Source organism: Lynx canadensis, chromosome B2 (assembly GCF_007474595.2).
Source record: "Lynx canadensis isolate LIC74 chromosome B2, mLynCan4.pri.v2, whole genome shotgun sequence".
NCBI lineage: Eukaryota > Metazoa > Chordata > Mammalia > Carnivora > Felidae > Lynx > Lynx canadensis.
The window spans coordinates 100,572,354-100,586,230 of record NC_044307.1 but is presented as its reverse complement, the minus strand read 5'-3'; the positions used below and the strand labels follow the sequence as shown (position 1 = coordinate 100,586,230).

Below are 13,877 nucleotides of genomic sequence, written 5' to 3'. Positions count from 1 at the left end.
GAAGCAGGAGAGAGAGATTTAAAGATGTTACATTACTGATTTTGAATATGGAGGAAGGGGCCTCAGGCCAAGGAATGCAGGCAGCCTCTAGCAGCTGAAAAAGACAAGAAAATGGATTCTCCCGTGGTATGTCCAGAAGGAATGCAGCCCTATCAACATCTTGATTTTATCCCCGTAAGACTTATTCTTGGAATTTGACCTCCAGAACTATAATATAATAAATTTAATCGTGTTTTAAGCCACTAAAATTGTGGTATTTTGTTACAGCAGCAGTAGCAACCTAATACAATCACCAAATGAAAGCATGGGATATGAAGAGAATACAAGAGTTTGTGAAGACACGATAGTGAAGGAAATCTTACTTGGGATCTGAAAAAAAAGTAGGACCTTTGCTATCTTGACATCCATATTCATAAGTTAAGTATGGCAACGTTAAACCCAAAACAAAGTACCAGTTGTCCCCCCCACACACACACACCCAAAGAAAAAAATTTTTAAAGAAAAAAATATATATACCAGTATCTAGAAACTACATATCGTCATTAACGATGGAGCATCAGGCTCCATGCTGACAGTGTGGATCCTGCTTGGGATTCTCTCTCTCTCTCTCTCTCTCTCTCTCTCTTCCCCTCCCTCTCTCTCTGCCCCTCCCCTGCTTGTGCATGCACTCTCTCTCAAAATAAAAACTTAAAAAAAAAAAAATGGTGGAAGTCATAAAAGAGAGACAGCAAGTCCATTTCTAGAATCAATGACATTTCTGGAGAGAACTGTATGCAAGCCTAACACATTAGGAAGTTTTTTTCAGTTTCACATAGGAACAACAAAAAAATGAAAACAGTAGATTCTGGAAAATTATTAGCTGCTGCTAAATAGCTAACCACATAATATCAATAATTTCAGCTGACTCTGTCAACAAATTTGTTATGATCAACTATATAGTACATAATGAACAAATGTGTGGATTTCCTAACATTGCTATAATGGCCTTAAGGAGTAATTCCCCATGATGAACCTTAGCCATATAAAATCCTATTAAATAGAATATCATTGGGGCGCCTGGGTGGCTCAGTCAGTTAGACGTCTGGCTCTTGGTTTCAGCTCAGGCCATGATCTCATGACTTTGTGGGTTCGAGCCCCACATCAGGTTCTGCGCTGACAGTTGGAGCCTGCTTGGGATTCTCTCTCCCTCTCTCTGCCTGTCCCCACTAGCACTGTCTCTCTCAAAAACAAATCAAAACAAACAAAGCCATTTAAAAAAAATTTTTTTTTTCAACGTTTATTTATTTTTGGGACAGAGAGAGACAGAGCATGAACGGGGGAGGGGCAGAGAGAAAGGGAGACACAGAATCGGAAACAGGCTCCAGGCTCTGAGCCATCAGCCCAGAGCCTGACGCGGGGCTCGAACTCCCGGACCGCGAGATCGTGACCTGGCTGAAGTCGGACGCTTAACCGACTGCGCCACCCAGGCGCCCCAACAAAGCCATTTTAAATAGAATATCATCATTTGTTAAGCAAAAGCCACCTATTGCATTCAGTGTCAGAAGCAGTATTGTGACAGCTACAAAGAGACTGTAGTTCCAAGATTCGTTTGTAAGTGATAGCAGTTAAATCAGTAAGACAGACCAATGGTGGAGAAATTAATTTGTGAAGTTCTAGTCTGACAAAACACTTCATAATTGAAAAATAAGATTCATTTTACTAAATTCCCAACATTTATCCTCATATCCTCATTTACAGGCAAGGAACTAAAAACACGTTATGTTCTTTTCAGAATATAAGACTTTATTATCCTCTTCAACTTAAGGTAGAACTACATCACACATCAGATGAGTTTCTTTCCAAGATTACAGGTCTCAAGAATTTTCCATTCTACTTCCTTACCCTTTTCTCCAGTTTTCTAAACGCATAATGTATTAAATAGGATTACATGTGGCTATTACAGCATGACTTAAACAAGAGGAAAGGTATTTCTCCCTCACACAAAAGGCCGGAGGTAGGTAGTTGCAGTGCCTTCCCTGCCTGAACAGCAGCAGTCACAGGTTAGGAATGACGTTCACACTCAGGACGCAACAGGTCTTCTGGGACTGAACCCGGCACCAGGCTCACTTCACTTCATTGGAAACAGCACAACAGCATGAGGTTTGTTTCAACAGGAGGCTTTACTCTGGCACCCAAGTGTCAGATCAGGTGTAAGGGAACAAGATCATCTGGGTGGGTGCAGAAGCCATGCTGGCTTAGAAACTTCAGGCTCCCCAAGAACCAGTATCTCTTGAAACAGCCATGAATGTAGCTTCCAGGGATCTTTGTAATAGGAACCACAGTGCTTGAAGCACCTGGCTGGCTCAGTCAGTAAAGGACATGACTCTTGATCTCAGGGTTGTGAATTCAAGCCCCACATTGGGCATGGAGCCTATTTTTAAAAAAAAGAAAGAAAGAAAGAAAGAAAAGAAAAGAAGAAAAAAAAAAGAAAAAGAAACAGTGCTTCAGGAGGCCCAGTCCATATTTTCCGATGGGTATTTACAGTTGTCATATAGTCTTCCTGGTCTAGATACCATTTACCAATAAGGGGTCATTTTTAATCATAAGCAATATTGCCTGACATCACAGTTGACATTCTATTATTTCATCCTATAGATTTCCAGGGAAAACAGTGCCAAAAGTTAAACTTGAAGTCATTCTACCATGGAGAAAAAGAAAGGGTTCTATTATTAACCTTCTTTATTCTTGGCAGTCCAGGGCAGCATATCAAGATCCAATCTTCTATCTTGTTGCTTTGCCACTCGTGGCTTCTATTTCCAAGGTTCCTTTCTAGTCCCAAAAGCCTGCTGAAGCTCTAGCCACCACATCCATGTTCCAGCAGGAAGAAAGAGAAGATGAACTGGCCCACTTCCCTTTATGTCTTAAAATTTAAGGAAACTTTCCAGAAGCATCTATCACTCAACACTTACAATTCCATGTCACTGGCCAGAACTTAGTCATATGGCCACATATATGCATACACATGGGCAAATTGATAACTGAATAATTCTGGGATTGTTACAAAATGAAAAAAGAAAAAACAGATACTGGGTCAGGTAATTAGCAAGATGAGTCAGAAATAGTATGATGGAAGAAGCAGGAGAGACTCAAAGAGTGAGAGGGACTTGACCATTACTGGCTTTAAAGAGAAGAGGACCAGAGCCAAGCAATGTATGCACCCTCTAGAAGGTGGAAATGGCTCTCAGATGATAGTAAGAAAATGGGACATTGATCCTTCAATTGTAAAGAATTGAAATCTGCCAATAACTGAATGAACAAGGAAATAAGAGTCCCCAACCCCAACCTCCAGTAGAGAATGAGGTCCTGCCAACACTCTGATTTTAGCCTAGCCCATGTCAGCTAGCTGACCTACACTTGTGTCATTTTAAGCCACTACATTTGGAGTCATTTGTGACAGCTGCAATAAAAAATGATACACTTACCTTAATAAAACTTCCAATTTAAAAGACTTACCAGAGAAGGGTCCCTATAGTCATTTACATCATATTTTTAAAAATTCAATTTATATCTGGTCCTTAATGACTCTGGTATATTAAACTGTACTACAATTGGAAATGTGTGTAGAGTCAACAAAACTAGTAAAATAGTGAACTGAAAAGCTACACAGTCAATTATTTTATATAAAAGCTCCAAAAAGTTTGTTACTAGCTACTATAAGAAACATTTCATCTAGGAGTGATTTCTAAAGCAGTATCTTGAGTTTCCATAAATACAGAACCTTCTGACTCAGAAGGGATATCAGTAAGAGAACCAGAATTCTCTATCTCCAAGTTCAGTGGTTTCCCCTGTTCATAACTCAGGTTTGAACTATCTTTCATTTGAATCTCTTGCTCTTCCAGCTCCAAAGGTTTCTCTGAGGCTGGAGCTACCACATCGTCATCTTCACTTTCATGCAGAAAGCTACAAATCATGTTGGGTCTATAGGAGAAATCATTGTCCTTGATCTGCAGCCATTCCACACCACCTGGTAAGGGAGGGTGAGGGATGGGAGGACAAACCAAGAAAGAAACATGAAAAAGGAATTTCAGGCACTGAAGCATATTTCTCTTTAATTTAAATTTTCATCCCATGGATACACGTCAAAATAAAATCCCAAGGTAAACCAATGAACATGGTGCCCATAACTACTGATAAATAATCATGGAATTTCCATCTTATCTGGAGATCTTAGAATGCCTATAGTGTATGCAACATCAAAATCACTAAAAACGGAATATAGTCAATAATATTTTAGTAACTTTATATGGTGACCAGTGGGAACTACACTATATGGTGAGCACTTTGTAATGTATATAATTATCAAGTCACTATGTTGTATGCCTAAAACTAATATAATATCATATATCAACTATACTGCAATTAGAAATTTTTTTTAATTCAGACTAAAAATAAATCTCTTAAAAAAATATCACTAAAAGTAATTAACTTTAGTTACCATTCCAACCTCCTTTTCCAGAGTCCAATTCCCAAATCATCCTGAGAGATCACTGAGCTCTCACTGCCATCTCACACCTTATAGAAAATTCTGTCACTTCCATACGATTTTCTCCTCAGTTTTCATAATGGATGATACCACCCTATCGTCTTTCAAGTCAACAGTAACATGTCATTTTGAGTTGGAACATCCAATGATGAAATAAGACACCTCTCCAAAAAAAACAAACAATAAAAAACAAAAACTTGAAAAAAATTGTTTTCCTTCTCGTACTTACAAAGCCCTAACCCATCAATGAACCCCCCATAATCAAGAACTGCTTCTGGCACAAAAACAGACACATAGACCAATGGAATAGAATAGAAACCCCAGAACTAGACCTACAAACGTATGGCCAACTAATCTTTGACAAAGCAGGAAAGAACATCCAATGGAAAAAAGACAGTCTCTTTAACAAATGGTGCTGGGAGAACTGGACGGCAACATGCAGAAGGTTGAAACTAGACCACTTTCTCACACCATTCACAAAAATAAACTCAAAATGGATAAAGGACCTGAATGTGAGACAGGAAACCATCAAAACCCTAGAGGAGAAAGCAGGAAAAGACCTCTCTGACCTCAGCCGTAGCAATCTCTTACTCGACACATCCCCAAAGGCAAGGGAATTAAAAGCAAAAATGAACTACTGGGACCTTATGAAGATAAAAAGCTTCTGCACAGCAAAGGAAACAACCAACAAAACTAAAAGGCAACCAACAGAATGGGAAAAGATATTTGCAAATGACATATCGGACAAAGGGCTAGTATCCAAAATCTATAAAGAGCTCACCAAACTCCACCCCGAAAAACAAATAACCCAGTGAAGAAATGGGCAGAAGACATGAATAGACACTTCTCTAAAGAAGACATCCGGATGGCCAACAGGCACATGAAAAGATGTTCAGCGTCGCTCCTTATCAGGGAAATACAAATCAAAACCACACTCAGGTATCACCTCACGCCAGTCAGAGTGGCCAAAATGAACAAATCAGGAGACTATAGATGCTGGAGAGGATGTGGAGAAACGGGAACCCTCTTGCACTGTTGGTGGGAATGCAAATTGGTGCAGCCGCTCTGGAAAGCAGTGTGGAGGTTCCTCAGAAAATTAAAAATAGACCTACCCTATGACCCAGCAATAGCACTGCTAGGAATTTATCCAAGGGATACAGGAGTGCTGATGCATAGGGGCACTTGTACCCCAATGTTTATAGCAGCACTCTCAACAATAGCCAAATTATGGAAAGAGCCTAAATGTCCATCAACTGATGAATGGATAAAGAAATTGTGGTTTATATACACAATGGAGTACTACAGGGCAATGAGAAAGAACGAAATATGGCCCTTTGTAGCAACGTGGATGGAACTGGAGAGTGTGATGCTAAGTGAAATAAGCCATACAGAGAAGGACAGATACCATATGTTTTCACTCTTATGTGGATCCTGAGAAACTTAACAGAAACCCATGGGGGAGGGGAAAGAAAAAAGAGGTTAGAATGGGAGAGAGCCAAAGCATGAGAGACTCTTAAAATCTGAGAACAAACTGAGGGTTGATGGGGGGGTGGGTGATGGGTACTGAGGAGGGCACCTTTTGGGATGAGCACTGGGTGTTGTATGGAAACCATTTTGATAATAAATTTCATATATTGAAAAAAAAAAGAACTGCTTCAATGATGCTAATCATTTCTTTTATCCTTCTGACCCTTTCAGTCAAATATTTTCAGTGGTTCCTCATTAATTTCTATAGCAAGCCTTAGTTATACCTTCAAAATGCTATTAGATATCTCTAAGATACCACAACCTATCTTGCCACCCTGTTCACACTTCCATCTGCTCCTATTCACCACCAGAAGCTAACTCTTCTGTGACTGTTTTGTTGAACCATCCTTATGGCTGATGCCATGTCTTCTCATATGTTACTACTATAAAATCTCCTTCTATCAAAAGTTGATTAGTCCTTTTCCCTCCAGCCAGCTTCAACCATTCTCTCATTATTTTTTTTCCTGCAATACCATCATTCGCATAGTCACCAGGTTCAAAATCTTGAAGCCATCCATCCTATTGCCTATTCTGTTATTTAGCTTAAATACTTGGCACATAACAGAAACTTAAAATAAGTTGAATGAAACGGGTATTGAGTCCCATTCACACATGTCTGTTTCAGTGTGATTGACTTTAGAGTGCAAACTCCCAGAAGGCAGGGCCCACATCTCCTTTTCTTTTGTTCTGCTTGCAGCATATTGGCATGTTTGGTAGCCTCCAAGATGGTCCCCAAAGATCTTCACCTTCCTGGTATTCATGCCCCTGTATCGTCCCTTCCCATAATAAATAAGATATGGCAGAAATGACAGAATGTGACTTCTAAGGCTAGTTCATAAAAGATATTGTGGCTTCTATGTTGTTCTCACAGATCACTTGATCTGGAAGAAGCCATCTGCCATGTCAGGAGTGCACTTGAACAGTACTGTGGGTAGGCAAGGTCCTGAGGCATCCTGCTAACAGCCAGCATAAACCAGCCAGGCATGTGAGTGAGCCAACTTATATTCAGATGTTCCACATTACTCAAGCCTTCAGATCCCTTCTTCAGTCCAGCCAACATATTGACGGTAACCTCAAGAGAGACACTGAGCCAGAACTCCCTGGCTAAGCTGAACCATCTGGCCAAATGCCTGATTCACAGAAACTGTGTAAAATATTTTTGTTGTTGTTTTAAAACCATTAAGTTTAGAGGGAATTTTTTATGCAGCAATGCATAACCAATATAGCCTTGAGCTAACTAACGTATTTGATTAAACAAAACATGCAAATCTTCCCACGGTCGACCTGGTGGTTTATTAAAGACTCTAGGAAAGGAAATTCTACAACTTCCTGCTTTAAAAAAATATATCAAAATAATAGCTAAGCTATCTGATATGTATCTGCCTTTCAAGGACTTGAAACTAGAACTTCAAGTACCTCTTTCTTCCTGTTATTTTATTTTATTTTATTTTATTTTATTTTATTTTATTTTATTTTATTTTATATTTTGTTTTATTTTAGAGAGAAAGAGACAGAGTATGAGTAGGGAAGGGGCAGAGAGAGAGGGAGACACAGAATGCAAAGCAGGCTCTAGGCTCCAAGCCGTCAGCACAGAACCTGACGCAGGATCGAACCCATGAACCATGAGATAATGACCCGAGCCGAAGATGGACACTTAACCGACTGAGCCACCCAGACACCCCTCTTCCTGTTACTTTCACGAAATGCTAAAAATGGGGATAGTTTTGGGATATACATGTTAAGAACAAAGATTTTTTATGTACTTATATGTAACTGGTATAATTAATTTCTACATGATTAATGTGCCTTCATATGTTTATTCCTCAAATATAATAAATCAAGCCACAAATATTCATCACTAGGGTCATGTTTATCAGAGTTTGAAATATGTCTTTGAGCAATGAGCTTTTTTTTCATTAGTAAATTTTTTAAAATGGAAGAATAGATGACACACAATGTGACATTAGTTTCAGGTGTACAATACAGTGATTTGAAAAGTCTATATATTATGCCATGCTCACAACTGCAGCTACCATCTGTCACCATACACCATACACCATACACCATATGACACTATTACTGTACCATTGACTATATTCCCCATGCTGTGTCTTTTATTCGAGTGACTTACTCATTCTATAACTGGGAGGCTGTATCTCCCACTCCCCTTCACCCATTCTGCCCATCCCACCACTCCCACCCCTCTGGCAACCACCAGTTTGTTCTCTGTATTTATGGGCCTGTTTCTGCTTTTTGTTTATTAGTTTGTTTTATTTTTTTATATTTAGACAAATGTGTGATTTCTCTTACTTCACTTATGAGCAATGAGCTTTTAAACTTCCAAGTAATTATTTGCTCATCTCCACAAATATGTGCCTGCTATGGATGGGTTCAAGAAGCACTAGTTCAAAGTCTCTACTCTGGGATGACCAGCAACTGGAGAAGCCTCAGCAGATGCAAATTAAGAATGAGATTTAGGGGGGCGCCTGGGTGGCGCAGTCGGTTAAGCGTCCGACTTCAGCCAGGTCACGATCTCGCGGTCCGTGAGTTCGAGCCCCGTGTCAGGCTCTGGGCTGATGGCTCGGAGCCTGGAGCCTGTTTCCGATTCTGTGTCTCCCTCTCTCTCTGCCCCTCCCCCGTTCAAGCTCTGTCTCTCTCTGTCCCAAAAATAAAAAAAAAAAAAAAAAAAAAAAAAAACGTTGAAAAAAAAAAAAAGAAAAAAAAAAAGAATGAGATTTAGGGGCACCTGGGTGGTTCTGTCATTAAGCACCTGACTTCAGCTCAGGGCATGATCTCACCATTCATGAGTTCAAGTCCCACATGGGGTGAGCTTGAGCCCTGATTCAGGAGAACACAAGGGCTGCATCAGGTAAAACATGAGCCCTGGATAAGCCTTGTTTCTCTCTCTCTCTGCCCCTCGCTCATTTGTGCTCCCCTCCAACTCAAAAAAAAAAAAAAAGAGTCTTCGGTCTAAAACCTGTGAGTCCTTCCCTCACATATAGAGCCAGCTTCTTCCAAATGTGAGCTTCTTGGGAAAGGTTGCCACCGCTGCCACAAGTTTCCAGGAGATCCTCTGGGGTTACACCTTGACGACACAGATCCTGTCGTCTCCATTTACAAAGAAGTTTTAATTAAGGGGATGGGGTGGGTAGCAGCTGCTGAATTCCCTAGGGGCTGAAAATCTATCAAGTTTCTTGACAGACTCCTCACAATTGTTTCCACGCAAAGCAGATAAAAGATTTCTTACACGTCTCCAGGGCCCTCTGCCACACCAGAGTTCAAATAAATTTTAAATCTATGTTTGATACTTTTCATGGAACACCCTCAATTTTCATACTACATAGCTATTACTACAAAGTACAGGAATGTCCTGGCAGCAATGTGTCATTATCAAAGCCGATACTAAATCACCTACTTTCAGAGAACTAAGTGAACTAACCTATGTTTTCTTCTCCTTCCTTCTTTTCTGTCAGAAGAGTTCTTGTCATGCTGAGCTTCTTCATTGTATGGCACTTATATTTTAACACCGTTCTATTACTGCCTTCTGCATCACCTAGAACATAAAATGAACTCAATTATTTTATTGTTGATGCCATCAAATAGTCATGTTAAGCCCCAACAATTCCGGTTCAGAGTCACCTGGGTGGCTCAGGTGGTTGAGCGTCCAACTTCAGCTCAGGTCATGATCCTGTGGTTCGCAGGTTCGAGCCCTACATCCGGCTCTGCACTGGTGGTGCTGAGCCTGCTTGGGATTCTCTCTCTCCCTCTCTGCCCCTTCCCCACTTGTGCTCTCTTTCCCTCTCAAAATAATTAGTAAACTTAAAAAAAATTTTTTTAAATAATAATTCCAGTTAAAGAATTAGACTAAACTACTTCCTGTAGAAATAGTGTAGTAAGTTCAAAATTTAACTCATCCCTCCTGCTCCCAGCACAGAGAAGTAACAGATAAAATACATAACAACTGAAGGCAAAACTGGACTCAAAAACAGCAAACATCTCCAGAGGACTAAAACACAAAACTGCGAGTGAAATTAAAGCTATAGGCCTGTTAGGCTCCAGCCCTGAAGTACAGAAGTGGGGCCAGGAAGCTGGCCTTACAGGGTAATGAGGTCTCAAATTCTACCACTCAAAATGAAGCACCGAAGTCAGACCCACTACCTGCAGCCAGAGACTGGAGTGAGGACATTCCCAATCACAAAAGAAGGCTCAGAAAAAAACTTGCTGCCTGGGGGTACAGCTTTATAGGAAACCGTGGGCACGGGCAAGAGGGAGGATGAGGCTCTGAGCTACAGGTGTGAAGCACAATGAAAATTTGCACATGCTGTTACATGAGTGTAACCGATACTACCCTTTAGAAAGGATCACAGTCATATCTGTTTGGTTGAACCACATGAAATGGTCCATATTCAGTCCAAGCTGGTCACTTCATATGGTTAAACCTAACACACACTCAGCAACCTAGTAATTCCATTTCTAAGCGTATACGTTAGAGACATTTTTACATACATGCACAAGGAGACACACAAATACTCATGGCCGCATTTCTGCAATGAGTTAATACGTATAATTAAGATCAGAGGCTCTGGACCAGACAACCTGGGTTCAAATCCTGGCTGTCGCACTTCGTGTATGACCTTTGGAATGTTACCTACCTCTCTGTGCTTCAGTGTTTTCAAATATAAAATGAAGACAGCAATGGTATCTACCTCACAGATGTGATGAGGATTAAATGAGTTAATACATGTGGCATTTAGAACAGTGTCTAACAAATAGAAGGCATTCAATAAATGTTCAGTTATCAATATTTAACGGTAAAAATAAAAGTGATCAACCTGTCCAGTAACTGGAGAATAAATTGCGGTACGGTCACAAATAGAATACTAAGCAACAGGGAAAATAGAATTATACATACCGATATGTATAAATCTCAAAACCTATCTATAACTGAAAAGGGTTATAGAATGATACATGTAATTTATATCAAGTTTGAAAATATACTAAAAGAAAAGCTATTTATTGTTTGTGGATGGATGGATGTGTGTATACATATACATATATATATACATATACATATATACATATATATACATGTATATATATATATAACAAAATCAAATACAGGAAAGAAATACATCAAATTCAGAATAGTGATTATCAAGACAGAGGAAGGGACATATGTTTAGAGAGAGGTATACAAGAGGCTTCAAATGTATCTGGAATGTTTTTTAGCTATCTGGCAAAATGGTAGGATTTGATACAGCTAGACAATGGATACATGAGATGTTTAAGTTTAACATTCACTGTACATAAGTTTGTAATATTTCACAGTAAAAAGATCTGAGTCAGCACTGCAAGCACTTACCATGTTCAACATTTTCTTCAAAAATAACACAGGTCCCAAGAGTGTCTGCAGAAAAGTTGAAAGCAACTTGTTGAGAAATAACAATGATTTTCTGTGGGAAGCATATAAAAAAAGAAGTTTCATCTATCTGACATCCTCCTACCTTCATACTCTCCAGCAAAGACATAACTGTCCACTTGCAGAATGGGCCTCTCAGTGTCAATTCCCTACAACAGAACACAGGATCATAAAAAAATCATCATTAGAAAAAGCCTTGCAGGGTTGGGTGAAATGAGTGAAGGCAGTCAAAAGATATAGACTTTCAGTTATAAAATAAATAAGTCCTGGGAATGTAACGTACAGCATGGTGATTCTACTTAATAATACCATATTGTATACTCGAATGTTGCTGAGAGCAAATCTTAAAAGTTCTCGTTATGATGGGATGCCTGGCCAGCTCAGTCTGTAGAGCATGCAACTCTTCATCTCAGGGTCCTGAGTTCAAGCCCCACAATGGGCACAGAACTTACTTTGACAAACAAACAAAAACTCTGTAAGAAAAAATATTGTAACTGTGTGTAGTGACGGATGTTAACTAGACTTCTTGTGGTGATCATTTCCCAGCACATACAACTATTAAATCATTATGTTGTACTCTGAAATATAATGTTATATGTCAATTTTATCTCAATTAAAGCCATAAAAGAGCACTCAATACATAACCTTGCTACCAAGGAGAGTGTTCTCCACAACTGGGGAACCTCTGGAGCTTGAACTAGCAAGTACAAGATAAGCTAAAAATGCTCTGAATACAGCAGCTAAGGGCCTGAAGAACACTTAATTCATATCCAAGGAGTAACGTGTATTTCAATCAACATCCTCCTCAAGTTAAGGTAAGAGCAGTGTTGTCCACAATAGCTGAAAGATTTTAAAGTAAAGTGATAAAACAGATGGTAACTTATGACACCATAGCTCAAGTCAACAGCAGAGCTTGAGGTCTTATAAGTTTAGTACGAATCTTTTCTCCCTTCTCCAGGTGGCGTCTGCGTGCACATCTGAGCTCTCTTCGCTGCGTTTTTTCTCCCGCACGCACTATCTAAAACAATGTGGGTTTTTTTCAAAATGTATTGTTCCATATCAAAATGCTACCCCCTCTAAATCTTAAACTCTCGCCAGCCACACATTCAGACCCTCAGGCCGAGTGTGGCATTTTCTCCCACAATCCCTTTGTACTTCTACCTAATTGTCCTTAGAATTCAATGCTTTGTAACGAGGAATAGATCTTCGGGGATACGTATTTCTTTCATTCTTGTTTAAATGTAAGAAAACCTACAAATATCCTCTAACTCTAGAAGACTCACCAAAATCTTGCATTTATTTTCACATTTTGATAGAAAGTCTGAGTCAATAATTCCGGACAATTCCACCAGAACCAACTGCTCCTGGTGGAAGAAAGAGGAGTTAACATGCTAGCACCGCAGTGTGCAGAAAGAGGCAGTTAACAAGAGAAGCCAAAACTCCCCAATGCAACGACCCCAACCTTTGTGAACACTAAGTCCTGCTTTCAACGAGAGGAAGCAAGCGACGTTACCGAAAGCGACTGCCTCTACTTCCCCATTCTAACGACCGTGTGGCAGCCAGGGCAGGGGCCCGCCCTCCTGGCCTTACGCGCTGGGGACTCTGCCTCCCGCCGGCCGCATCCCGACTCCCTGCCCCACACGCCGCCTCCGCCGCACAGGCCGCCGCAATACCACTCACTGCCTCCTCTTCTTCCTCTTCTTCTTCCTCTCGGCTCCGCTCCTCCGTCGCCGCCATGATACGGCAGCTTTTCGGAACCTCCGAGTCACAGGCCACGCCCTCCATGGCCGCCATCTTGAGTACGGGCGGCAGCTCCCGGTCCGGCTGCCGCTCTGACCCCGCGGACTGCTCCTGCCAGGACGCGAGATGGCCGCCTCCGTGCCCACGTGGAAGTCCGGTCCGAGCCTTCTCCTTGTTCCTTTCTGAGAGCAGGCGCTGGGCTCTAGTGGCTGCTGGCCGGGGATGGCCTACGACCGAAGACGCCTTCGGACTCTGGGCCCTGGGTTAGGGGAGAGAACTGGGGAGGGAGAGTTGATAAAGCAGGTGCTTGCAAAGAAACCACTTTGTGGGAGGGAAACGGAGAGGCCTCGCTTTGCCCCGGGCCTACATTTCTTGGAAAGAAATTCTTTATAGCGTGTGAGCACTATTTCTCAATTCAAGTTCTCCGTGAGCGGAGTTAAGGGCACATTTTTTTTTTCAATATATGAAATTTATTGTCAAATTGGTTTCCATACAACAGCCAGTGCTCATCCCAAAAGAAGGGCACATTTCAATGTAACGCGTAAGGAGCGCGCGCTGCAAAAAACCCGCTAGAAGGTGGGCTTGGGTTTCAGGCAGGCCCGCTGCATGGGATCTAAGGTAGAGAAAGGGACTCAGCCAATTGTGCGCTAATCAGATCGCCATAGGTGC

General features: G+C 40.9%; 1 protein-coding gene across 1 annotated transcript; it reads right to left on the bottom strand.

The window, feature by feature from the left end:
- Window positions 1–1,761: 1,761 nt before the first annotated feature.
- Window positions 1,762–13,277, bottom strand: GTF3C6 (general transcription factor IIIC subunit 6). Its single transcript, XM_030316163.2, has 6 exons — window positions 13,149–13,277; window positions 12,752–12,832; window positions 11,554–11,617; window positions 11,412–11,456; window positions 9,489–9,602; window positions 1,762–4,003 (listed from the first exon to the last, which is right to left on the bottom strand). Exons 1-6 carry the CDS (start codon window positions 13,260–13,262, stop codon window positions 3,705–3,707), a joined length of 717 nt encoding a protein of 238 aa, XP_030172023.1. The 5' UTR covers window positions 13,263–13,277; the 3' UTR covers window positions 1,762–3,704.
- Between the last annotated feature and the right edge of the window lie 600 nt (window positions 13,278–13,877).